This window comes from Notothenia rossii (assembly GCF_949606895.1).
Source record: "Notothenia rossii genome assembly, chromosome: 6".
Taxonomy (NCBI): Eukaryota; Metazoa; Chordata; class Actinopteri; order Perciformes; family Nototheniidae; genus Notothenia; species Notothenia rossii.
The window spans coordinates 16,927,388-16,955,365 of record NC_136909.1 but is presented as its reverse complement, the minus strand read 5'-3'; the positions used below and the strand labels follow the sequence as shown (position 1 = coordinate 16,955,365).

At 41.1% G+C, this 27,978-nt stretch overlaps 1 protein-coding gene across 2 annotated transcripts; it reads left to right on the top strand.

Annotated features, from left to right (window-relative positions):
* Positions 1-27,978, top strand: piwil1 (piwi-like RNA-mediated gene silencing 1). Of its 2 annotated transcripts, none has more exons than XM_079686397.1 (21): positions 1-188; positions 6,738-6,831; positions 12,638-12,734; positions 13,107-13,235; positions 13,339-13,553; positions 17,678-17,799; positions 17,987-18,067; positions 18,305-18,502; positions 18,627-18,735; positions 18,965-19,091; positions 19,377-19,494; positions 20,894-21,008; positions 21,114-21,301; positions 21,408-21,480; positions 21,904-22,104; positions 22,719-22,822; positions 23,189-23,259; positions 23,351-23,504; positions 23,729-23,854; positions 23,930-24,077; positions 27,425-27,978. In XM_079686397.1, the coding sequence occupies exons 2-21, from the start codon at positions 6,763-6,765 to the stop codon at positions 27,539-27,541; spliced, it is 2,562 nt and encodes an 853-aa protein (XP_079542523.1). In that variant the 5' UTR covers positions 1-188; positions 6,738-6,762; the 3' UTR covers positions 27,542-27,978. The 2 variants fall into 2 exon arrangements, with proteins under 2 accessions (XP_079542523.1, XP_079542524.1); XM_079686398.1 differs by lacking the exon at positions 1-188 and adding an exon at positions 5,875-5,982.

Sequence of the window (27,978 nt, the reverse complement as noted above, 5' to 3'; positions counted from 1 at the left end):
ATAAAACATTAATAGGTATTTATGCCGTATATTAAATGAATAAGAGTTTGATGAATTATTAAAGATCTTTGCAAGCGTATTAATCTTTGCAGTAAACTGGCCTATAAGTAAATTGCGCCTCATTTAAACGCACCTGTGGAACCATTTCTTTCATCGAGTATGCCCGTGTAAGGAGCTTTTCTTTAAAAGTGAGTATTACACTAAATATATTAAAACGTATACATCGTACGGTGATATTGACATTAAATGTTATTCCTGAATCAGATTTGTTGTCTTAGTTCAGATGTATTGCTTATAGAAATTATATCATCGCCCATGAAGTCCTAGCCTTGGTGTTAACTTTAATTGATCATCAGTCGACAACCAATGGAACAACATAGCTTGTGGTGTATTTGGTGCATGGCTTAAATTGATAATTATAAATGTCAATATAAGGTTCATATGCGAAGGAACACCGAATGTATTTGGCGGTAGCCTTTGTTAGCATGCTATATTAGCTACGTTGTTAAGCTACCTGGTTTAGCATCGGCTAATGCTCATCATTTATTAGCATGCGCCATCTTAACTGCAACATGAAACACGTGTTCCTTAAGACATTTTGCCCTATCCATTGTATTTATGTCACAAGTTTTTGTCCGAACACAATTACAAAACATACTTTTTTTGGCATGAGATATGAAGATGTGAGACTCTGTTTTAATGTCACTATGCAGCATTGTCAGAAAATTAGCGTTTTATACAAATGTCATTCCATTATTTGGTGGTAGCCTTTGTTAGCATGCTAATATTAGCTAGGTTGTTAAGCTACCTGGTTTAGCATCGGCTAGTGCTCATCATTAATTGGCATGCGACATCTTAACTGTACAATTAAATACGTGTTCCTTAAAGAGCATCTTGCATGTTTTTATTTATTCTACATTTATGCTTAAACTTGCTTGAAAATTACAATTAAAAAAAGTGAATGCAGGATTTGATATGTTTTACGAGACATAAGGGAAGGAATGAGTAGAGCTGTTGTGTTTTAAGGAGCTGATATTTTTCGGTAGTTTTACATTGTATTTCACCATTTGTAATCACGGTGCAGTATTGTGTTTGTGCAGGTTGCACAAATACCAGCCTTTCAGGACATCGAGTCCACAGTAAAAAGGACCGGAGCTAGCGTTCGTTCCTGGGTGCGTTGTGCATCCACCTCCCTGCAGCACATACTCTCCACAGCTTTATCAGGAAACCGTATTACTTCTCTCTCCCCCCCCCCCTCGCTGCTCCCCCCCCCTTCTCTCTCTCCCCCTCCCCCCCCCCCTCCCCCCCCCTCTCCCTCTCCCCCTCCCCCCCCCCCTCCCCCCCCCTCTCCTCTCCCCTTCTCCCCTCCCTCTCCTCTCCCCCCTCCCTCTCCTCTCCTCTCCCCCCTCCCTCTCCTCTCCTCTCCCCCCTCCATCTCCTCTCCTCTCCCCTCTCCCTCTCCTCTCCTCTCCTCTCCGGTACACGGCACCGTAAGACATTGCATTAGGTAACGCTGTGGTGGCTGTACTGCTCCAGCCGTCTCCTTTGTGTTTGTTCGTTTCCCCCTGTCTGTGTTGTTTGTGTGTGCGTGGTGGCTGTCACTCCTGGCTCCCGGCTCAACCTCCACTCACCTGCTGCAATCAGCTGTGCACCCTCCCCGACAACACACCTGCTTTCCATCAAGCCATTTACAACGACATATCAACGCAGGCTCCACAACCTTTCTCCGCCAGATCGTCAAGTATCAGCCGTATCTCGCGTCTCTCCTCCGGTACACAGCACCGTAGTGTGGAGTTGCATTAGGTAACGCGAGATACGGCTGATACTTGTGCATTAGTTTCTGTTATGGATCAGTATCAACAGTCCTGCCAGTAACGTTACTATATTGTCAATGCTACTTTAGTTATAGCCTGATATATGATAGCTAACTTTACAATGTTGTGATGTGACGTTAGCTAACATTCTGTAGCTAACGCCGGTCACTCACCAAGATAGCTGCCCAGTTCTCCACTGGTTCTCCTCACACCACGGCTCAATTTCTCTTCGATGGCCGTTATTTCTTCTAATCCTTGGCTGCTCCTGGTCTCTTGGACGCCTAGCAGGCTCATAATTATAAGGTTGTGGTCCGTCATATGCATTCGAATATTCATGTTCAACTTCTGTGTCGAAACTAGCATTGGGATCCATGTTTATTAATACGTTACACCGGCCGCTCTCCCCCTTGTGTCCCCCGTGTTACGTTACACGCGGGAGGTCGGTAGGTCACGTGCCGAGGCTATTTTATGCGGAAGTGAACATTTCTTACAAAAACGACGCCAGATGTCACTGTAGTGTATATTTCTGTATATTGTTTAGAAAATCTAGTGTATTCATCATTTTCATATACATTTATTCACAGGTGTCTTTAAAGGCCCAGTGGAGTGCATGTTTTTGCACCAAAATGAAATGGCAGTTTCATTCCTTACATATCATTGTGCCTGTTCATGGCTAAAATAATTTTTAATAATTCATAATTAATGAATTATTAATTTTGCCGTCTGAGCCTAACGGAAGTTGCAGACGATAGTGGCTGTGACGTCACAAGATTTACCCAGTTGCGATTGTAAACATGGCGGAGACTCTGGAAAGTGATACTAGTGTGAGAGAAATGATTGATTTGGACAGCTTTTCGGACAGGATAGATGAGGAAAGTGATCAATCTGGTGCACTTTGAGGGCAACATTAAGAGATTTATGGATACAGCTCTCAACACTCATATGAAACATATATTTCAATAATCAAAAAACATTGGAAGGATTTCTTAACCTATTTTATACAACTAATATTACATAGATGGAAATATTTGTTTACATAGATGACCAAACCCACTGAGATAACTTAGGCTACAGTTTACCTCCCTGAGCTGACGTTATCTCTCTCAGTCCCACAGGAGAGCACTCTCCCTCTCCTTATTGTTGAAACAGCTAATCTCCGTTAGCTCCGAGCTAGCACCAGATGCTAACAACAACCCTGTAACTCTCTCAGTCTCTCTTTCTCTCTCTCGAATCGACCAGTGGCCTTTATTTATCATGATCAATCAAAGAATCTACGAAACAATGACACCAGCCAGGCTCACCTTCATCTTTTGGGAACAGAAACATCGCCACTTCGGCAGACTTGACATTACTACAGCCAGCGGCAATGCTTCGTTTCCCCTGTGTTTTTCATCCCTCTTTCTTCACTGTCGCCTCCATGGTCAGGTTTTCTCGATTGGCAATCACTTCCAGTCGACTCCGACACACTTTCCAGGAAAATACTAGCTCAAAAACGTTGAGAAATTGGACTTTGAAAAAGAGAAAAAATGAACGGTGGTGAATGTAAACAGTGCGGCGGCGTCCATCTCGTGACGTCACGCAGTAGATCGCAAGCCACGCCCACGAAGGCGAAGGTCGACTGCAGATTTCCCCGGAAAATTCAAAACTCGTCAAATTCGTTGCTATTCCAACATCTTTTGATATGGGTTCCAATGGACAATTTTGGTCATTACTATACGTATTAGCATAACAGATCATGCACAGGTGCACACTTCACAGGGTCTTTAACCTGGAAGTTGCTCTTTAAGACATTTTGCACTGTCCATTTTATTTGTCATACGTTTTTGTCCTAACACAATAACAAAACATTCTTTTTTTGGCATGAGATATAAAGATGTGAGACTTTATTTTAATGTCAAGATTGAATTGTCAGAAAATGTGCGTTTTATACAAATGTCCTTCTAGGCCTGTCGCGATAATCGATAAATTGACTTATCGTACGATAAATAAAAATGGACTCGATAACTTTTCTGAGCTCGATAAATTGCCGTTTACATAAAGATGTGACCAGCATTTTAGCCTGGAGCGCTGTGGCTGCCAGGCGCGCTGTGAGGGGCGGGGCTGACGCACAGCCAGGTCAGGACGCTCCGCGTGCACGTGCAGCAGCGTAGCAGCCAAATTAATAATATAGCGACAAGCGGGAGACAACGTGTGACTTACTCGCGGGGAATTTAAAGTGAAATGGAATTGGTTACAAAACCTAACTACACATCTCGATTCTCCGGTGTGGCAGTATTTTGGATTCAAACCAAATCAACGAGGCGAACCTACGGATTGAATGAGCCGGGCGGTGTGTCGCATTGGTTTAAAAAAGGTAGCGACAAAAGCAGGCAATACCACGCATTTTAAACCACCTAAAACACAACCACCCCATTCCGTTTTCCCAGCTGGGAGCAAACACGGCAGCTGGAGATGGAGAGCCCCCGCCCGACAATGCAAACATGTTGGTGTTCCTTGCTCGAAAACTGAGAAAAACAGATTTGGATATGGCCTGTTGAGGCATCTGGGTGTTTGACAGTGGACTGTACACTTGACTGTTGTTTTAAGGAGGTTTTTTTTGCTTGTGAGATAATGTGTGCTCATATTTATTTATTTATTTATTTATTTATTTATTTATATATATATATATATATATATATATAGGGAGAGAGCTCTGTTTTCCAGCCTGACTCTATTTAATTGATTGTTTTGGTTGTGTGTGGTTTAATTAATTTATTATAATTTAATTAATTTGTTTTATTTATTATATATAATTTATATATTTTAATATTATTTCACATTTCATTTGCAATGTTGAATGTTCAATAAAAAGTTATGTTTGAAAGGACGTACTTGAATTATTATTATATATTATCATTATGTCTAAAATGGTCTTAAAACGGCGCCGACAATATTATCGTTTATCGCAATAATTTCCATAAAAATTTATCGTCCAACAAAATTAATTATCGTGACAGGCCTATGTCCTTCCATTATTTGGAAGTAACCTTTGTTAGCATGCTATATTAACTACGTTGTTAAGCTACCTGGTTTAGCATCGGCTAGTGCTCATCATTAATTAGCATGAGCCATGTGAAGCTGACCGTTGAGCGGCCCGACCAAGCAATGAGGCAGAGAATTCAAATATAACCCTTTGTGGGCATTTATTCATAGCTGTGGTACATGACACATAGTGATGTTACGTATTGCGCCGAGGCTTCGGAGCGTGTGTCGAGTAATCCCCGAAGCTTTTTCTGAACCTTGTATCGAGACTTGTATCGTTTTGGGCCAGTGACGTCACCGATGACAAATGAAGCCTCGCTGCCTGTCGATACCACGTGACTGCTTCAGAAAGTGATTCAGATCGGTTGAACCACAACGCTCATATGGGTGTATAATAAGAACGATATTACCCCTCCTGTACCCGGTCCCAATGTAGGAATGAATAAATACAGGACTAAATATATTAGTGTTTTCAGGAAGGTTTAGTGTACTCGCTGTGGCTCAGCCGGAAAGCAGTTGACTCTTAACCGCAAGGTCCCTGGTCAATACGTCTTTTTTGTTTGTTTATAAAAGTACAGCTTATCTCTTATCTTACAGCTAAATGAGATGATGTAGTTAATAAATGTATTCTTTGATATGGTTTAGCCTTTCTCAGGCTACAACATGGTTAAGTTTACGAATATTATTACGGAATACAAATTCCTCTTTGCAATGTTTAGCAGCCTCCTTAGGCTTTTCAATCACAATCATTAAACTGGAATAAATACAAAATTGTTAACATGAAAATATGATTTTATGTTCGTTGTTTAGAGTTATTCTAAGGCTTTACTCATTGGGAACTCTGTATGAGTTAGAGCACACTGTTGAGATGTCCAATCTGCCTGTTTTACACACTTGGACCAACAGGGGGGTTTTTGTTCAAATTAAGCCCATGATGAAGCCTTATGAGATGAACCCTTTTGCGAACCAATTGGCTGGAAAGCTTCATAAGGCTTCATCTCGCCATCACTAATGAAACAGCCTCAATATTGCTGCCCAGGTGAACACAGTCACCAGCCACAAGGATCTCAGCTACACTGCCCGCCTCCAAACAGACAGGGAAACAGAGCCTACATACCTACACACTAATCAGCACAACAAGACCCAGGTGAGGGGGGAGGAGACAACACAGGGCACCAGGTCAACATAATCAGGAGTAACAGACATGGGGAAAGTGAAACACTTTTCAAAATAAAACACATGTGCAATATACAAAGCCCGAAGCCGTCAGTCCAGTGACGTCACACGCCATCTTCACTGCTAAATGAAACGTTGTTCCTTAAGACATTTTGCACTATCCATTGTACTTATGTCACAAGTTTTTGTCCGAACACAATAACAAAACATATTTTTTCGGCATGAGATATGAAGATGTGAGACTCTATTTTAATGTCACTATGCAGCATTGTCAGAAAATTAGCGTTTTATACAAATGTCCTTCCATTATTTGGTGGTAGCCTTTGTTAGCATGCTAATATTAGCTACGTTGTTAAGCTACCTGGTTTAGAAAAGGGCAGTGCTTACATGAATGTTTAATAATGGACGCAACATTATTTATGTCCTGCTAGCATGCTAATTTTAGCTAAATAGCTAAGATAGCTGGTATTACTAGTGGGCAGACCCATCTTTAATTTTCATGCGCTATTAGAAAATAGCAGGTGCCATCTTGTCTGCCAAAATGAAAATATGTTGCTTAATGTAAAGCATTTTGTTGTTTTTATATATATTATTGGTGAAGTTTCTCTCTGAACATTAGATAATCTAATGTTCAGAGAGAAACTTCACCTTGACCTGTAGATAGTTATGAAACGGTGTGTATATATTACTTTTTAAAAATTATATTTGTATTCTTTTTTGAAACAGCTGCTTGATTTGAGACTGTCCGAAAATGACTGGTAGAGCGCGAGCTAAATCACGAGGCAGGGCTCGTGGTCAAGAGACTACAGCACCTGGAGCGGTAAGTGCAGTGTACTGTAAACTGGCTGTTTCTCAATGTCAAGTAAACCTGCTGCAGAGCCACTATTTCAAGTAAATTACGTCATCGAGTGGCGCCGAAGGACTGTTTAAATGCATGTTAAATGCCCATCATTCAGCGCCACTCGATGACGTAGTATACTTTAAATAATGTCTCTGCAGAAGGTATACTCGACATTGAGAAACGGCGTCAGGGTCATTTATGCATGATCAAAAACGTGTATATTTCCTTGATTATTGTGAGTACTTTATTACAACATATGCATGTTTATTGAAAGCATTATTAGTGTAGATTGCGCTTGGATTACTATCAACTCAAGTTTTGATATCTGTAATGTATGTTAATATCTAAAGGAATTTGAGTTAATCCTATCTTGCTTGTGGTGGGCAATAAAACCTCTACTGAATAATCATGCCTGGCACTGATGATCCACAGCCCTAACTGTTTTAATTGGACATATCGTTTATAGTAGAGTGGCATTTATTTCCTTAAATCATAATTTGATTCCTAAAATGACATCCAATAGCAATTAGCAGATTTATGATTATTACAAAACTTTAGAGAATGGAGATGTTCTTTCATTGTGTCTTGTTTTAATGTAAAATCGTGATCATTGGACTAATGCATGTATAGTAAAAAAAAAACTGATGTATAAATAATATCCAAATCTTAATAAATGCCATAATCCTGCTTAGAGTTTGCTGGAGTAAGGACTAGTGTTGCCACGATACGAACATTTTGGTTTCGATACCGATACCAAGTCAAGAATTCCGATTCTTTTTCGATACTTTTTTCTTTTATTCTTTTCATGATAAATAAAAGTGTAGTTTATCTGTTAAGTGTTTTCTTACAACATGGTCTGTTCTTTATACTTGAGTTTATGTGATTTATTTGATAGTTAACTTTTATATTTTATTAACATGTAATAGTAGGCTACAGTAATATAAATAATTGTTGACAAAGCGTACATTGCCGATGTTAGCCACATTGGTATGTTAGCTAAAAAGATATTAGACAGTTATCATTGCCGTCAAACTACGAAAACGTTCGTTTGTCACAAAATAAATTACACTTGTTTGACTTAGATTTGAGGGCTTGAGCATGATGTAATTATGTCATCAATCACATTCGCTAACCTGTCTGTCTTTAAATTCTTTAAACAGCTCTGGATGCCGGTCGGCGAGGTGCTTAGCCAAGTTTGATCTGTTGGCTCCCTTGGTTTGCAGGGATCTAAAACATTTCTTACAGACAGGCCTCGTGGTGTCCGTAGGCTTGCCCTCACTGTCAGAGATATAGCTAAAATACTTCCGAATTTCGCTTCTGGCGTCTTTTTTGAAAAAAAAGCCGAGGCGCAGCGGCAGTTGCACTCCCACTTGCAGCCATGCTTCTCGTTTTCTCACATGCTCTGGCAGCTAGCGCGTGCACGAGAGAGGGGAGGCACTTGAGCGTGCTTGAGAGGGGAGGGACTGCAGGCACGGCTGCAGTGCAGGGAGTGGAAGCAGAGCGCTGAACACACACGGCTCTTATTAAAACAGCGCTTTTCCCCGTTATTCTTAAAGTAACGATACTAATGAAACGGAGGAATCGTAAAGTTTTTAACTGCAGGGTATCGCGGTACCTTTCAAGTATCGGTACACTGTGCAACACTAGTAAGGACATGGAAATAAATAGGAATCAGGGCTCAACGTTAACTTTTAAAAGTGGTTGCCAGGCTGGCAATCAGGCATCAGCTTTTGGTTGCCAAAACTGAAAATACGGTTGCCATTTTTAGACACCTTATATTTTAAACAATTAAGATACTATACAGTTACACATCAACTTAATAATGAACATGTGACATAAAAGAATATCCAAATGCTTTACAATAAGTAATTAACACAATTATTTGAAACTTAAGTGGTAGTAAACTTGTCCACCCTCAATTGCTGGTATACAAAATACCAGTAGTGCAGCTGTTGTCCTGTTCTTCACAGATCCCTCAAAAATGAATTGAGCAAGTCACTAGTTTCTTGGTCATCCGTTGTCTCCCTTTCAAGTTTAGGATGTCTTGACCTTTGTGCTGACCCCCACCATAGATCCATTGGCCCTTCAGCATTGAAGTCTTGGATTGGCCAGACTAATACTTTTCTAATGTTAAATAAATGAAAACCATTCACAGTTAAGAATTAGATATTAATTATTAATCCTGTAAATTACCTTGAATATGTGTAACTATATTTAAAATGTGTTACCTTTTTATAGAAGTGATTATATTTGTAAGCCAATATTTTCCGATGGTAAAGTTTCGTTTTGCACTTTTATTTTGGTAGTAATAAGATCGGGACTCTTATTTTGAAGGAACTTTTACCAGAAGTGAATCAGGGTGTCCGCGGGGTCTTAAAAAGTATTAAAAGTTGATAAATCAATTTAGCGAAAATTAAGGCTATTAAAAAGTATTAAACTGCATTTCCAAAGGTATTAAGAAGGTCCACAGCAACGACAACATGAAACACCCTTTAATTTACTGAAACGACATGTCGGGAAACCCCCCAAGGCGGCCCCATGCATAGCGCGCCGTAAAATGCTGCTTCTTATTTTAAGTTTCGTTGCCTTGCTCCGCTCTGTGGGGGGGCACTAAATGACTACGGTAACGATAAAGGGTCACAAGGTGGGTAGGTCTGGGGGTCCAACGGCTCCGTGTGTAAGCCCTATATGATCATTTTCTGATAACGATGAAATAGCCCCGCCTCCCTCTCCCCACGTCTCCTGCTGCTGCTGGGCTGTCAGAAGAGGGGGAGGAAAGGAGAGGCAGGCACCGTTTATCAAATATTATTATACAGAGAACAGAGTCGTTATCAATTTGTTTTAAAGCTCAATAAATAACAAAGAAGACCTCTGACCGGCACTTTTCTAATTTTGTACGGAAGATTTAAACTTTAACGGACATGTTGACCGGCGGAACATTTTTTTAACGGAAACTCTGCCGTACGGTCCCCTCGTTCCTTGGAAGAGGTGGAGAGGTGGGTGTTTTTCATCTGCTGGTGGACTACCTGAGAGATATACAGCAGGAGAACACGCCGTCCACCTCGGAGAATAAACAGAAGGGCAACCATGGCAACCATGCTCCGGGGTCTTCTTCGCTGCTTTTTGGTGTATTTTGTGGCGGCAGCAACGCCACTTACAGGGCCTGGCATATGTACTACATCGTTTCCAGCATTTCCAGCGGTCTAGTGTGAACGGACACGTTAATGAATCAAATGCGTGTGAACGGAATACTTTTTTGCGTATGCGTTTGACCGTATGCGTCCTCGTGGGGCCGTGGTCTAAGCCAAACTATCTCCGTCACAGAGATCTGCTATTTTAAAGTAAAGTCAACACATATCGACCCTAAATATAGTCTATATTAAGAACGAGAAAAGTCTTAACATATATATCGTTTTTTGTAAACATATGACAAATGTTTGAGGGTGATGACGTCAGAGCATCGTCCTATGTGCCAGGGCTTAGCCCTGGGTATTTGTGAGGGAGCTCCTATATGGCATTACCCCGCTGAAGCTCACCAAAGTGTAATATATTCCATAGTTCAAAGTTTTGTCAATTGTTTTGTTTATTGATCAAATACTGGTTTCTAATGGTTTCTGAGGAGTTTTACTGGAATGAAAGAGCAGAGTACAGAAGCAACAAAGCAGCATACTGCATTAAACCTGACCTTCACAGAGAGGTTGAAGTTCATGTGGAAAGGAGGCTTCAGTAGTCTGTCTGCACTCTGTTTAGTTGTGCTATCTTACAATCAATATAGTAAATGTGAGGTAAAGTGTGTCGCCAATGTAACCGGTTAGAACTCAAAGTTGCGATGAGGTCTTAAAATGTATGGAAAGGGTCTTAAAAAAGGTCTTAAAAGGTATTAAATTTGACTTCAGGATTCCTGCATATAGAGCTCCTGCGGATGATGTCACATATGCTGGTCACGTGACGAGAAACGAAGGGGGCAGCCATTTTGGCAGTAATCGCGTCAGTAAATTCATTGGCAGGCACTGGCAGACTGTCGAGGATGGTGGATAACTGCTGTGCACCAGGTTGCACAAATAGGCGTGGGAAGAAGAAAGGTGTATCTTATTATCGCATTCCAAAAGACGCGGAGAGGAGGGAAAAGTGGATCGCAGCGATTAAAAGAGCCAGGAGCCGTCTGAACAAGACTGAAAGATGGGACCCCCCGGCCGTTTGCTTTCGCTTATGCAGTGATCACTTCATATCAGGTGGGTGAAGGAATACAGTACAATGCTACAAAAAGTTTTCAAAAAGCAAAAATACAAACTAGTTTCAGACGCACTGCAGTAGCTATCCAAGCTAATAAACAAACATGCTAACGTGACACTGCCGTAGCTAGACAAGCTAATAAACAAACAATGCTAACGTGACACTGCCTATCAAACTGGAATAATTTAATACTTACCCTTGCAGTGATGATGCCGAAGTTTTTGGATGTAAGACTCCACAGTTGAATGTTGTTTACGAAGCCGGACTGACACCATTTGTAAGCCTCCAAGCTTTTGTAAGCTCTGAGGGAGTCTCCTGAGTACACTGATGGAAAGCTTACAAGATAGCTGTGGATGTCCGCGTAGCGCAAGTCGGGTACATCGTCTTCAGAGCAGGAGGTTATGCTCTTGAAAAGCACACCGGGTGCATTATATGGGTCGCTTATATTTAATCTTTCTAATTTTGTACTATAAAGCCGAATTTCACTTGAATTAAAATGAGATGTATACTCGCACGGTAGGAAAACGCTGGCGCCGGTCGTCATGTTTACTGCCAAAATGGTGGCTGATAACCAAAAGTCACGTGACCGCAGGAGCTCTATACCCTGTGAATGCACAAGGTAGCAGAATCATGAGCAGAATGTAAATATATATTTCGCCTCCCAAGACTTTACACATTTCCTCTTTTTTCGTTCGGGTTTACCTTGCGCTTTATCAGTTGAATCACTTTGAACATTCGTTTGAGATGTTGACGGGTTGGCTGACATTTTTACCCCACAGTCAAACAACTTAATTTGCTTCGCCCTTTTTTTAAAACAAACACACGGTGCACGTGAGTAAACGTGCATCGCTTTCTGGCTCCGTAATCACACCAATGCACGTGCAACTTAAGTATCAGGTTCCGACTGGTCACAACAATAATTAAATATCCCTCTTAATACAACAAATAATGAACATTCATCGATTTTGGGGTGCACAGTTTGCTGTCCTTATTTCTTTATGTTAAAAACTGGTTGCCACTGATGGCAACCAAAGGCCAAGAAGCGGTTGAATTTTTTTCTGAATGGTTGCCAATGGAAACCTGGCAACCGTTACTGTCGAGCCCTGGGGATGCTCCGGTCGCCAATTTTGGGGTTGATCGAGTGGGTGGGGCCTATGGGGATCTTCCATTTAAAAGTGATGTTTAAAATTCAGTTAATGGGGCTCATTCACTGGCGCTTCCACAAAAAACCAACATAATTATTACATTCAAATGAAATACATTATTCAAGTTTACATTAACTTTGGACATTTCTGCGTCACACACGTTGCATAGCGCTATTTTATTGTCATTTTTGGACGCCATATAATACTGCCAGAGTAGTGAAGCCATTTGGCGAGCTTGTTTTGCCGCGCACAGAGAAAAGTGTCATGTGATCGGCCGATTGGTCGGAGCATCCCTAGAAATAAAGGCACACTGCTTTGATGCAAATATGTTTGGCATATTCATACTACTTTAAACAGAGATTCACATAATGCACATAAATAACAACATTTGCTTTCTTTTTTTGAAGTCCTTGGCTCAAGGAGAGCCAGCTCCCCCATCTGATCCTGGACAGCTGGTCGGAAGAGGGAGACAGAAAGGTGCTCCTAGTCCCTTTTCGGCAGAAGGTATCATCAAACATCGTGATATCTGTATTTCTCCTATATGATCGTGCTTTTTTGAAAGCCTGTGGCAATGCATTTAAAAATGTGGTATGACAGAAAAGTGTTCTAAGGTAATTAAAAATGTGGCCACACCTTCTCCAGACCAGCAAATATGGCGATGGTAAGGACTGCATTCAGGGAAATCAGATTGATCAAACAAGGAAAAGTAATAACTGTTAGAAATACACTATACTTGTGCCAGTAAAACCATATCCTATGTCTTATAAAACAATGGAGTGCACCATTCTTGCGTATGTGTTTTTAACCTTTTCAAGTTTCGAGTATTGCATCACAATGCTTGCAATCAAGTTTTGAGTCTAGATTTGTTTTTGTTAGCTGTTCTACAGATTTCAGCCGGATTTCAACAGGTGAAGCTTGGAGAAAGGGGTGGACGCCGCAGAGATTTTAATGATGCAGGGGTTAACACCAGAATGGCTATGGAGCATGTTAAGGAATCAAAGTCTGGTCAGTAATCATTACAAAAAACATATGCTAACGTATTAAATCAAAGTACATTTTATAATTTGTGGAGAGATATTACTCCTTAAATGTGTGGACACTTCCTCAGGAACATCCGGTGAAGCCATCCGGTTGTCAGCAAACTTCTTCCGCATCCTGTCCCGCCCTCAGTGGGTGCTGTATCAGTACCATGTGGACTTCGACCCACCAATGGAGGCCCGTCGCCTGAGATCTGCACTCCTCTTCCAGCACGAGGAAACGCTTGGCTCAGCACGGAGCTTTGATGGAGCTCTGCTGTTCTTGCCTAAAAGATTGCAGAACAAGGTACTCTAAATCGGCAAATGAAAAACATTTACACAACTTTTATCAGGGTTCGTACGGGTGCTTGAAATCCTTGAAAATGCTTGAAATTTGACGTGGTGTTTTCAAGGTTGGGAAAGTGCTTGAATTTTGAGAATGGTGCTTGAATTTGGGATAAAGTGCTTGAAAATGTAAATGCTTTACTTCGCTTTTTAGATTAAAAGAAAATAAAGAAGTCGGAGCGAGCTTAATTGCTTCGCTTTTACATAAAACAGCTCCGTTCCGGCCTTCCCGCGCCATGCGCGTGACCTGCAAGTGTTTTTGTTAGGTGTGTGACCTGGGCATTCTGAAGAGAGTGATAGATGACAGTATGCCAGGAGGTTGCAGTTTCAACGAGCGTTGGCTAGCAGAAGACAAATACAAGCCATGGCTACAGGGTGTCCGCGGGGTCTTAAAAAGTATTAAAAGTTGATAAATCAATTTAGCGAAAATTAAGGCTATTAAAAAGTATTAAACTGCATTTTCCAAGGTATTAAGAAGGTCCACAGCAACGACAACATGAAACACCCTTTAATTTACTGAAACGACATGTCGGGAAACCCCCTCAAGGCGGCCCCATGCATAGCGTGCCTTAAAATGCTGCTTCTTATTTTAAGTTTCGTTGCCTTGCTCCGCTCTGTCGGCGTGGGGGGGGGAGTCTGTCGATGGGGTTTAAAGCTGTCCGGTCCCACATGCTACGTACTAGCCAGAATTAAAACTGACCTTCACAGAGAGGTTGAAGTTCATGTGGAAAGGAGGCTTCAGTAGTCTGTCTGCACTCTGTTTAGTTGTGCTATCTTACAATCAATCTCGTCAATGTGAGGTAAAATGTGTCGCCAATGTAACCGGTTAGAACTCGAAGTTGTGATGAGGTCTTAAAAATGTATGGAAAGGGTCTTGAAAAAGGTCTTAAAAGGTATTCAATTTGAATTTTGGATTCCTGCATATACCCTGGGCTAAGACGAGGGTCAAGCCCACGAGTAGCCTGAAAAAAGTTTGCAAAAAATAACGATGGGAGGGTCGGCGCTGACGAGCATTTTAGATTAGGCTAACGTTGCATGTTACGTTTGTTTAAGCTAACGTTAGCAAGCTGAGTAGCAAACTCGATGAGGGATAATAATAATTGCAGGGGACAATCATTTCAGAGGAGCGTACCTATGTTATGTGCGTTACAGTCGCCATCCGGTGGTGTTCAGAGGATGAAGCACTCACTTGTAATTCAACCAAGTAATTTTCACGGCATTTCGTGTTATAGTCACGAAATATAATCTATTGATTTGACACAGAACGATTTTAAAAGCAATATATTTCTACTGGTAGTATGTTTCGTGCCTAAACCCAAATGTGACTTGCTGTATTGAAATCTGTCACATTGACCCGAAGACACATTTTTGTTTGTATTACTGGTCTGGGGGAAGCGTGCATGTGTGTCGGGGAAACACTCACAAGAAACACCGGCTGTTGTTATGCTTGCTGTGACGTTAAATTACTCCGTTCTCCGCTTGTAATTATGCCTTTACAAGCTTCAAAGTTGTATTTATCATCTGAATTTGCCGAAACAAGTTTAATATTCTTTTGATCGCATAGGGATGAAACGTATACCAATAGAATCTGTGGACTCTCAGCTTTTCATATGATACACAGGGCTCGACATTATAAATGTCCCGCTGTCCCGGAAGCACTATTTAGACACCCCGGCCAGCATAACGTAATTTCAACTTGCCCACTCGGGCCACTAAAAATATTGCTTTTTTAAAAAAAAAATGGTCCTGTGGTATTGGTATTTTGACAAGCAATTTTGTTAAATTGTTTCGTCCATTAACGCTACAATATAGCGTTTCGTGAGGCGGTTGTCGTTGTTGGGTGAAAAGCAAACGGCTGTTTGCTGCGGAGCGGAGCGCAGCGCGAGCAGGCTCCCGGGAGCCTGCTCCTTCACTACTACATACTGCCGCTATCAATATCTGTCTGTCTGTCTATCTATCTATCTATCTATCTATCTATCTATCTATCTATCTATCTATCTGGAACTGCCGTAGACAAAGGGTGTTGCTATAGCAACACTTCATGTTTACACCACGTGAAATCAATAGCGGGAAAAGGGGTGGGGTCAATATGACCCGCTGGCAGAAATAGTTATAAATGGCAATTTCTTTGGAGATTTCTTCAATCTGACTTCATATTGAAACATTTTCACAACAGAGGGTGCTACCACACTTTCAGGAAAAGTCACGGACTGGGAGACTTTAATATTTTATTGAAAAAAAGTTACATACAATAAAAATGCAGCTGTGGGTCAAATTGACCTGATGGTGGTTCTAGTGTTAATCCCATGTAATTGTAGAATGAACACGGTCTTCCTTTGAATATGTATAAGTCAGGTGTCTTGACTCTTGAGTAGTCAAAATTACCTACAAATCATTGTACACATTTGTAAATATTATTTTCCACTTGTTACCATTGTGAGTCTATTTTTATGCAGCTCTGTGTGATTTTGTGGCTACAATTCAGGCTAATACGCTACCAGAGGTGGAATAAGTACTCAGATATTGTACTTGAGTAAAAGTAGAAGTACTCAGATCTTGTAGTGAAAGTAGAAGTACTCAGATGTTGTACTTGAGTAAAAGTAGAAGTACCAGAGTGTAGGAATACTCTGTTACAGTAAAAGTCCTGCATTCAAAATGTTCCTCAAGAGAAAGTAGAAAATTATTCTCATCAAAATATAGTGAAAGTAGCGACAGTAAAAGTAGTCATTGTGCAGATTGGTCCATTTCAGAATAATATATATGATATGTTTGATCATGAAAGTGTTCTCAAAGCTGGTAAAGGTGCAGCTAGTTTGAATGACTTTGTATACTGCAGGGTAGCTTGTGGATTTACTCCAGGTGGAACTGAAGTCTGATTTAACACTTGATTATATTTCACATCATTCATCCACATCTGTAAAGTAACTGAAGGTATTAAATAAAGCGGAAAAGTACACCATTTACCTCTGACTTGTGTTTACTGCCAACCTAAAAGTACCTAAAAAAAATAGTAATCAATAATGTATTGAAAAGTTATTTGGCTGATTGTTGTATATCGGCTCCGCCAGGTTATATGGGATGCCCAGTCTACGTACAGATGGGTCACTCATTTTGAAATATTAAACTTGGTTTTCTTTTCTTTAATTTTTCATCCTCATGGAGAATGCTATCACGAAACACACATTTGGTTGTTTATAGCATAAAGAACATCTGATTTAATGTGAGGTAGGGAAATAATCATTTGAGTATAAGTACGTGTATATAAATGTCATTTACAACAGCTGTAAGATGCTTGAAAATGCACCTTGAAAATGCACCTTGAAAAGTGCTTGAATTTGACTTTGGAAAAGGTGTAAGAACCCCGTTTTATCTTTATTTACTTTCACTGTTGGATGGTAATCAATGTTTTTGTAATTGTTTCGGTCCTCAGTCATGTCCCTGAAATGGCTTGCGCCACACAAGTACGGAATATAATCTGACCAATTAATAGAGATTGCCATCATCAGGGCCCAGTGCTGTTATTTGGAAAGCTTATGTCATTGCCATATCATGATATTATTATGTTGACCTTTTCAAATCTATTGTCAGTGTTTTAAAGGTCCCATGTCATGCTTTTCTGGTTATTACCCATCCCCTTGTGTGTTATGAAGGTTTTATGCATGTAAACGGTCTGCAGAGTCAAAAACCCTCAAAGTACACCCTGTAGAGAGTAAAACTCTTAACACAGAAAAGACCTGTCTATGCTGCCCCAGAACGCCTCGTTGGAGATTTCTCTTTTTTTCCTGGTTACAGTGACGTGCCCATACCCAAATGGACCAATCCGTGGAGCTGCTACGTCCGGAGCCGTTACGTTAAGGCGGACTTCCTCTCACACACTCAATCTTTTCTCAGCTGCAGCTCCGCCGATTTCTCCTCCCTGAGACAGCGGGATGCGGCGCAGCTATATACCCATACTAGTATACCTCAACAATGGAATTATGGACAGGAGAAATGGCCATGACATGCGACCTTTAAACGATTACTTTTTCTGTTCTCAACCTATCTAATGTGTACTTTTTTTTTTACACCTTTTTGCTTTGTGTTTAGGAGACTTTGCTCCACAGTGAGACGAGGATGGGAGAAAAGGTACAGATCACTGTCACTCTGACAAATGAACTGCCACCGACGTCACCGGTGTGCATTCAGTTTTACAACATAATATTCAGAAGGTAAGCACAGTTGGAACATACATTTGTATTGCATCAGCCAAATTAAATGTACCATGCGCCAATACTTGAATTAACTTACTTAATCATTACCTCCTAAACTAAAGGCTTGGATAACAAAACATTTCACCATTTCCTTATTGGAAACTCCAAATGTTTTTTAAAAAAAAATGTTTTATAATGTCTTCAGGATCCTGAGAATGCTTGACATGCAGCAGATTGGACGCAACTACTATAACCCCAAGGATCCACTCAACATCCCACAGCACAGGTATATAACTCTCAAATAAGCTTTTGCCTCTTTTAAAGAACAAAATGGCAAGTGCATGTGTACGCAATATAATAGGAAAACTGATTTGTCTGCTTTTAAAAAACAAACTCCATAATACTTAAGCCCAGTAAGAAGCCATAGCAGGGTTTAGTTGATGTGCAATCTTCAGATGTTGAGGCTTACTTTTCTTTCAATAGCTTTAGGCAGAAACACATTAAGCCTGTATGTCTGTCCTAGGCTCACCATCTGGCCAGGCTACACCACAACCATCCTGCAGTACGAGTCTTCCATAATGCTGTGCACTGACGTGAGCCACAAGGTCCTGCGTAGTGAGACGGTGCTGGACTTCATGGTCAACCTGAGGCAGAAGACTGGAGATCAGCGATTCTCTGAGATCTGCGGCAAGGAGCTGATTGGTCTCATAGTCCTCACCAAGTAAGATCCTAATTTGCCACTTATTTTCATGGATTAATATGCATATTTATAATACTGTGCTTGGAAGGGATTATCCACTATGTATTTATCAGCATTCTCTTGACACCTTTTTTTTAAAAAATAGGTACAACAACAAGACCTACAGGATCGATGATATCGCATGGGATCACACTCCTATGAACACTTTCACAAAGGCAAACAAAGAAGTCTCCTTCAAGGACTACTACAAGTCTGTAAGTTTCATGCACTCGACACAAAGATTAGAGCAACTGTAACTGTCATTGATGTAGCTTTCTGCCTCAACACATGCACTTCCCACACACACAATTTAATAAATGTTGTATTAAAGACATGAACATTTACTGCTTTCTGTTATGTTATTTAAAGCCCCGCCAGTAACTTATGAACCTAAATGTCAACCTTATTCTAGTCTGCACTGATATTCAAACTTTGTTCTCCCAGCAATACAGCCTGGACATCCGTGATAACAACCAGGTGCTGCTGATTAGCAATGTGAAGAAGATGGGGCCCACTCAAGGCCCTCCTCCTGGCCCGGCCATGCTCATCCCAGAGCTCTGCTTCCTTACAGGTTACCATCTTATTCTCCAGTGGGCCACTGCTATAGCCATGGTATCAAATGTTTTTATTCATGAGGAGATTATTACTGAAATGGGTCACTTGTTACACAATTTGTCAGTTTTAACAGGATTAATTACTTTTCTGATCACAAGAATACAGCAAAAAAGTGAAGATGCATTCAGAAGTCCTTCTGCGGTTATTGGTGACAGCAGTTAGTCTTTCTGGATCCATTGTAAAGCCTAACCATTTGGTGACATTTGTCCTTACTTGATAATAAACTCATTTTGTTTGACAGGCTTGACTGACAAGATGCGAGCTGACTACACCATCATGAAGGACTTGGACAAACACACCAAATTGGAACCACAACAGAGGGAGTCGCGCCTCAACAGATTTGTCTCCAGTTTGCATATGTAGGTGAAATGTGTGCTCTTGTGGCCACAATGATGCAAGCCCAATTAATATATAAAGAGAACTGGATGCTGCGTTTCATTCCACATTTGACATCTTTCAGGAGGTATTGCGTTAAATTATAAAAAAGGGCTATTAACAGGGGTGCACATAACTTTTTTGCCCTGGTTCTCAAAGGAGCACCTGGAGATGTTGCTTGGTGCTCATCCTTAAAATGAAATAAACCGTAACTTTTGAGGGGGTCTTGACTTTTTTTTGCCAGACACACGGCACTGAACACACGTGCAGAGGTGAACACAGAGTTGTTCATTCATATCTTATTTTACCTTAACATTTATTTATGCATTTTTTTTTTTTTTATCTTTCCAATTGTAAAGGATATATTTGGAAATATGTGTTTACATAAATTGTGACCAAACCGTTTGAACTTAGACTAAAGTGAACTATCTAAACACTCAAGAGTCCTTACCTCACTGAGCTGTAGTTATCAGCTTCTCAGTCTGACTGGAGAGGACTCTCCCTCCACTTTATTGTAGAAACATCTTCTTATATCCGTTAAAGCAGCTAGCACCAGATTCTAATAACAACAGCGCCGGTACTGGTGCACCCTCCCTCGCTCACTCGCATTTTGGCTGTGAGCTGCGGGCGCCAGATAAGCCAACATCCCCCATTTTCATCACTTACAGCGCCCATCGTACAGGGCAAATTAAATGTGTAACCATGGTGAAAAGGGTATTACATTTACTTAATTATGAATGTTGTTACATCAAGGCCGAAAATTAGGATGAGTACCAACGGTCAAACATGTTTTTTTCCCTCCCAGAGCTGCCAGTGCAGCGCCTCCCCAGATCTGGCGCCCTAGGCGAACATCTATTACGCCAGTGCTACGGGCCTGAACCATAGGTTCATAGGCAATTCACAAATATATTTCTCCCTTTTCTCTCTTCTCTCTCTCCGTCCCTCTCTCAATGTTGGTACGCAAATGCGCCTTTTTTCATATGACACAGTGCTCTTTTTTTTGGCGGAGGTGCGCATGCGCACCTGCACACCAGTTATTTGCAGCCCTGGCTATTAAAGTGACAGTATTAATGCAGTATCTGTTAAATTGTGATATTTTTAATTTTATCGCTCTAGCCTCCTTTTGTAATGTGACAAACAGTAGTTTTAATTCCTAGGTTTGGCAACATTTAGTTTAAAAGCATGACACACTTCCACTTCCTGTGGGCTATGACAATCCCTGTTTACACATACTGCGATGAATGGCCAGCCAGATGAACGGGTCTAATCAAAACACACTTTTTACTTGAGTGAGGCGGCTGTACACATCAAAAGTGCCATTTTCCACATCTTGAGGCATTATGATACCAGCCTTTGATTTGAACCCCAAACATGTTTCCATAGGAACACTGACGCTCAGGCGGAGTTGGACAAGTGGGGACTCAGCTTTGACAGGGAACTCCTGAAAATGACTGGCCGAGTCCTCCCAGGGGAGAGGATTTTCCAGGGATCTAGATCGGTACAGTCCATGCTTGTGTCGGCATTAATACATTTTTCTAAATAAATTCAAAGTATTCATTTATATGTTCTGGAAAAGGGTTAAAATAATTGTTTTGTCCCATAGTATGAGTACAACCCCATGATGGCTGAATGGGCCAGAGAGATGCGTGGCATGCCTGTCATCAGCTCTCCTCCGATTGACAAGTGGTTCATGTATCACACCCGGCGTAACGTCAACGAAGCGATGTCCCTTATGCAGACCCTCGGCAAAGTCTCCGCTCCCCTCGGGATCCGCATGCAGAAAGGCGTCATGTGAGTTTCAGCAAAAAAACACTGCAACAAAAACCAGCAACTTTATAGACCAGTGACCATCAAAATGAACTGCATTTAGTTATTGCAAACTGTTCTTTTCCTTTAGGATCGAGTATGATGACCAATTGGAGTCTCTCCTCAGAGCCCTGCAGCACAACGTGACACCCCAAACACAGATGGTGAGTGACTGAATATATCATGCTTAAACTCAGAGGTGTATCACCTTCACAAGTATTACTTTAGTTGAGGGTTGCACAATATCTCAATTAGGCACCTCAAGTTATATCTGTTGTGCTGCAAAAGGAAAACATGCACAGGGACCACTCATCCGTTGTTCTTTAATCAGTTTGATCAAACAACCAAAGCCAGGCTGATCGTCCTTAAAATGAACGAGGGCCAGGAGATAAAATCATCAGGAGCTGAATCACAAGTTGTATGGAAATATTTCACCTACAGAAATGGATGATGGCAATCTAAAACGGGTACTTAGCGGTAAAACAGTTTAAATGTCGCGGAATAAAGAATCTGTCTTTTTAAATCCAGTTTTTCCCAATAGCATGTAACTTCAAAGCTAAATGAGACATGCTGTTTTTCTATATTAGGTGGTGGTGGTCCTCGCCAGCAACAGGAAGGATAAGTATGACTCCATCAAGAAGTACCTCTGTGTGGACTGCCCCACCCCAAGCCAGTGTGTGGTGGCCCGGACCCTCAGCAAACCCCAGGCACTCATGACCATAGCTACCAAAATTGCTCTGCAGATGGCTTGCAAGGTTGGAGGAGAGCTCTGGAGCGTGGAAATCCCTGTAAGTTGTGTGCACAAGAACTCACCTGTACATCGAAGACATTAAAGCTTAACGCGTGTTTTAGGAAAGCGAGATAGTAGTTTTTGAGTGAGTAAAGTTGTTTTAGAGAGTAGAACTGCTACCGCTAATTGTTTCACTAACCATAATGCAGCTTTATTTATAAAGCACTTTAAACCTCCAGACCAAAGTGCTGTACAGTCAAAACAAAACATAGAAAAAATAACACGGCACAAGTAAAAACAATGACCAATTTAAAAGCAACACTCTAAAAGATGTTAATACGTTGCTGAGGAGAAGAGGTGGGTTTTAAGAAGCGTTTTAAAAGCGTGTGGCGGCCTGTCTGATGGGCAGATCGCTACAGAGAAGCAACGGAATGACTGATTTGTTTACCATTTATCACTCGGACTGCGTTGTGCAGTTACTCACCACATTTTTATAATAAACCCAAAACATTTGAACACCTCGTTGGGTGATTCAGACGATTCACTGCTTTTCATTAGTTTCAAGTCTGGGAAAAGATGAATGTTTGGGTGAAAACCGAAGGTACTGATGAATGTGGTTTGGAAAAAACCGTGGACATGACGCGTGCTGCTAACTTGCCCTTCTCTCTGCAGCTCAAACAGCTGATGATTGTGGGCATCGACTGCTACCATGACATCTCTGCCGGCAGGAGGTCCATTGGAGCTCTGGTGGCCAGCCTAAACCAGAGCATGAGCAGGTACGTTTCTACGGACAAACCCCTCAACCGTTTCTACATTGTTCTTCTATCACGATCATGATGCCAAACTCTCAAGTTAATTCAGCATTAATGTACACATTACAACCAGTGCCTCCGCTCTGATACATGAACGCATGGCGAAACAAACATGCCTTTTTATCCTTATGAAAGCACATTACTGTCTCGACATTTAAATTAGATTGAACTATAAAGCATATTATAACAGAAGCCTTCCGGTGGTTATATTGCGCTGTCTGTGTATTCTAATCTGAGGCGTAGCCTCTTTACTTACTTTACATGTTTTCCCTCTGATTTAGTGCCATAACACAACCAATAAGTCGCGTGCTGTTTTTGTTTTCTGTCAAGGTGGTATTCAAAGTGTGTGCTGCAGCACAAGGGGCAGGAAATCATGGACGGACTCAAGATGGCCTTGTGTGGTAAGTTTACTTTCATAGTTCTACTAAGTCATATCTTTAATTTTCTATCAATCTTGGCCTGGGTGCTATAATGTTTTTATTTGTCTTCCAGGTGCTCTGAAAGACTACATGAAGTTCAACAACTGCCTGCCTTCGCGCATCATTGTGTACCGAGACGGGGTGGGAGACGGCCAGCTGCACAGCGTGGTCGACTACGAGGTGTCACAGATCCTGGACTGCATCAAGTCCATGGGGGAAGACTACGTGTGAGTATTTCATCTCTAAGAGCCCTCTCAAAGCATTCACAAGGCTTGCATCTTAGGACTTTATTTTATACTTGGCGTAAGTAATGTTTGACTATGTGTTGAGAAAGAGAGGGATCCCTGATTGGTTGAATGGGGTAATGGATGCACCCTAACGACTTCAACAGAGCTCATTATACCAGAAATGGCCAGTTTTCTGATGGGGCCTCTCCCTCTGTTGGTCATAGGCCCAAGCTGACTGTGGTGGTGGTGAAGAAGCGCATCAGCTGCAGGCTGTTCAGCCTCGTCACTGGGAAGCCCACCAACCCTCCCCCAGGCACCGTGGTGGACTCAGTCATCACCCGTCCAGAGTGGTATGTTTCTGGATGTCCCTGCATTATTCTAAACATTTTCGGTAGTAAGAGGTAACTGTTGCAACCTTTTTTCAGGTATGACTTCTACATCGTGAGCCAGCATGTGCGCTTTGGAAGCGTTGCCCCGACCCACTACAACGTAGTGTACGACAGCAGCGGCCTGAAGCCTGACCACATGCAGCGGCTCACCTACAAGCTGTGCCACATGTACTACAACTGGCAGGTAGGCTGGCTCGAAACCTGCGCTGATAAGAGTTCTGATCAAGGGCCATGCAGTTTAACATTATTATGGTGACCTGAGGACAGATATTGTCTTACAATATTTGGATATCCTAATAATCTAAGTGCTGTTCAGTCTTGATTTTAAAAGCTGCAGTGAAGTAATGCTATATTCTAGGGCTGTGTGATTATGGCAAAAATCATAATCACGATTACTTGGGTCGATAATTGATATCACGATTTATTTTGACGATTATTCATTGACCATTTATTGAACTTTAAAACAAATAATATTTTACCAATAAACAAAAACAAATATGTTGGAGCGCACTTCCAAAACCATACTAAACATATATTAATATGATAATTAAAAATAAATTAGACTAAAATAAATGAAATCATCAAATATGTTTCAGTGCACTGTCACAACCTACTGAAAACTCCTTAACATAGCCAACATTTTGGTAAAACACATTCAACATATTCCACTCAGTTAAACGTTGAAGGCTGGCCAACCGTCATGGTCCAGAAGTAACAGGAAATAAATGTTGAACTACAATTTTTAAGACCAAATAAAAATGTTTTGGCCACCATGGTCACACCATGCTGGTAGGGCTGCTCATGTCATCTTAAAGATTTTTTGCAAGAAACACCAGCCTGTTTACATGGTCTGGTTTCAGAGATGAGCGCAGACAGGTGACAATATTGCCACCTGTACTGAAGACCCTCTCTGAAGAGGAACTTGTGGCAGTGCTGCCACATATGACACAGGGAAAAAAAGAAAAGACTCTGAACCCTTTCTTTGCCATTATATAAAAATAGTGTTGCTACAAAAGTATAAATTAGGCTTACTAATAAGACAACTCAGATCTGAAGCTACACAGGAATCTGCTGCCAAAGTGCAATAAAAAAGACAAAATTAATAGAATCAAACCCTTTTTTTGTTACATTTTATTAGAGTATAAAAATAAATGCCTTTAACCTGTTAGGCGGGGGACCCTGTTTTTTTTTTTTCACAACACTGTGTTTCAGGGGATCTTAATATTTAAGAACCTATATATAGTGTTATTATACTGGTGTTATACCAGATTAACGGAAATAATCTCAGCTAACTGACGATACAAATTTTTTTACCAAAACAAAACACAAGTCTCATAAGAAGCATCTAAATGACCCCTTAGCGAAAAATGCTAACGGACATTGGCACAGAACTCAAGATAAAAGTACCCTTATTACTTATCGTAGCTGCACATACAAGATATCCGATTTAAAGCTGAGGTTCCAAAGATTATTTAGGTATATAGTATCATCAGAGTGATCCGAACTCGCGACGGGGGAAGCAAACACAGACATCACAACACGTACCTTCACTGAGCTTCTAGGGAGATCGTCTCACCGTAGCTGTCAATCTGATTAAAAGACGTGTTCAATGGCATTCAAACGAGAAAAAAACGCGGCTGAATCGGTTAATCCATAGGTTTTTAACGTCTCTGTATAAAAAAAATATTTATAATCCATAATTCAATTTTTATGTAAAAATCGCAGAGCAAAAGTTAGCTGCTAATTGTAGACTTCCCCTCGATTCCATTGGCTCTGACGGTTAGAAAGAGATGTCACATGTCAAAATCCAGCAAGGGGAGCCAGAAATATGGAAAATCCACCCAAATGGCCCCAGAAGAGTTTGTTTTTTTGCTAAATCTGTCTAAAAAGGTAAAATATCACTTGTTTTGCATTAATCTTGATACAGGGTACTTATTATATGTTTTACTTTGGATTCATAAAGCTTTTAGTCTACTAACCCATCATCCAAGGTTAGTTTTCACTATAAGTACAACATATTTTTTGTACGGACACTATAATTTACAGTTTTTTACCATGTTCAATCTTTTGAATTTTCTTTAAAATAAAAAACGCCTATATTTATTCTGACTTTTCAACATCCAACTCACAGGTTTATCATCACTTTGAGAAAAAAGATTATTAATTTAACCCTTTCAGAGGGGAAGATATTGTCATTTGTTCTGGGAATGTCCTTTTCGAGCCTGAAACCTGAAAAACAGGCTCGGGGTTTAACAGGTTAAAATAGGATTCAAGCAACACTAGTTTCTTAACCTGAATTGATAATAGACTAATCAATTTAAACAGAACCGATCTTAATGTTTGCATTCTTATACCATTTTGTACAATAATTATAATGAATAAAGTTCAAACAAACTCAAACTTACAGCTGATTAATAACGGTATCTAACTTGAGTTTGTATTATATCAAAAACCTGTTGAAATGCTACTGTTATTTTTACTGTCCCCCAAAAGCGCGTCGGCAGCCTCCAGGAATGCTTCTTTCACAACTTTGACGTCTTTGAAAGAATTCATGTGTTTCTTGTTGTTGGGTCTGGTGAAAATGGACTGCTGTGCATTTAGCTGTCCTTTCAGGCCCCTCCCCTTTTGGGAGCGTAGGGCAGAATTAGGAGGGAATTCCGTCTCGTAGCGTTTGAGCACTGTTTTGAAATGCCGCTCCTAAATTACCCTTCTTCGATAAAGCCACGCTCGCATTGCAGATGAGACAGATGGACTTTGAATTGGAATTGATAACAAAATAATCATCCTCCCACTCGGAGTGAAAATTATATATTTTGAGCTTTTTTGCTTCTGCCATAATTGCGGTCTTGTTTGCGGACTGTCACTCCTGTTGACACGGACAATGTCAGCGAAATAATGCCCACTGCCCACCAGCCATGCCCCGACACATGGGGTGAGGCCGGCCAATCACAAAACTTTGATGCGTTCAAGTGCATTATTCTGGCACAGGAAGATTATGTTACAGGACATTAACGATAAAACTGAATATTGTGGTTCTATTTTTAGACACATCTCGCGATCGACTGGGAATCTCCCCGCGACCCTTCTTTTCAACGAGTTGCTGCTCTTGTTCTGACATCTTCGCTCGCGCTGAACACTCACAACACATGTCACTCCCACGTGACCGAGTGGGCTTTTAGGGAGTGGCGAAAGCGCACCCAGCAAAAATAATCGTATTTTGTCAATTATGCTGTTTTCATAATCGTCGCCAGCCGTAATCGTGATTCAAATACGATTGATTGCACAGCCCTACTATATTCAGAATTGGACAGACTTCTTAACTTCTGCATTTCTCTTTATCAGAAAATTCATATCAGACAATTTATCAAAATACTGAGGAATTTGGTCAAAAGTAACTTCATTCTCTTCATATTGACTTTAAAATAATGTTTTTTCAGAACCAACATGAATTGACTAATAACATATTGCTAAGGGTCAACCAGGGATTGTTAGAGTTGATATGCTCTGGTTTATGTTCTGTTTGTGCTTCAGGGGATCATCAGGGTGCCCGCTCCGTGCCAGTACGCCCACAAGATGGCCTTCCTGGTGGGCCAGAGCATCCACAGGGAGCCCAGCATGAAGCTGGATGACCTGCTCTTCTATCTGTAGTGAGGAGGAGGAGGAGGAGCAGCAGCAGCAGCAGCAGCAGCGAAGGAGGAGGAGGAGGAGGAGGAGGAGGAGCAGGAGCAGCGAAGGAGGAGGAGCAGGAGCAGCGAAGGAGGAGGAGCAGGAGCAGCGAAGGAGGAGGAGGAGGAGGAGGAGCAGCGGAGGAGGAGGAGGAGGAGGAGGAGGAGGAGCAGCAGCAGCAGCAGCGGAGGAGCGGAGGAGGAGGAGCAGCGAAGGAGGAGGAGGAGGAGCAGCGAAGAAGGGCGAGTGAGCATTTTGTTCTGCCCTGATGTTTAAGTTGCCTACAACTAAAGGCATGGTCGTGTGCAAGTTTAAGTTTTGCCAAAGCAAAGTGTTTTTTTACATTTTGTAACCTTGTGTATTGATTTATGCAGTTCATGTTCAAATTTGATAATGTTCTAATAAACATTTGAGTTAAA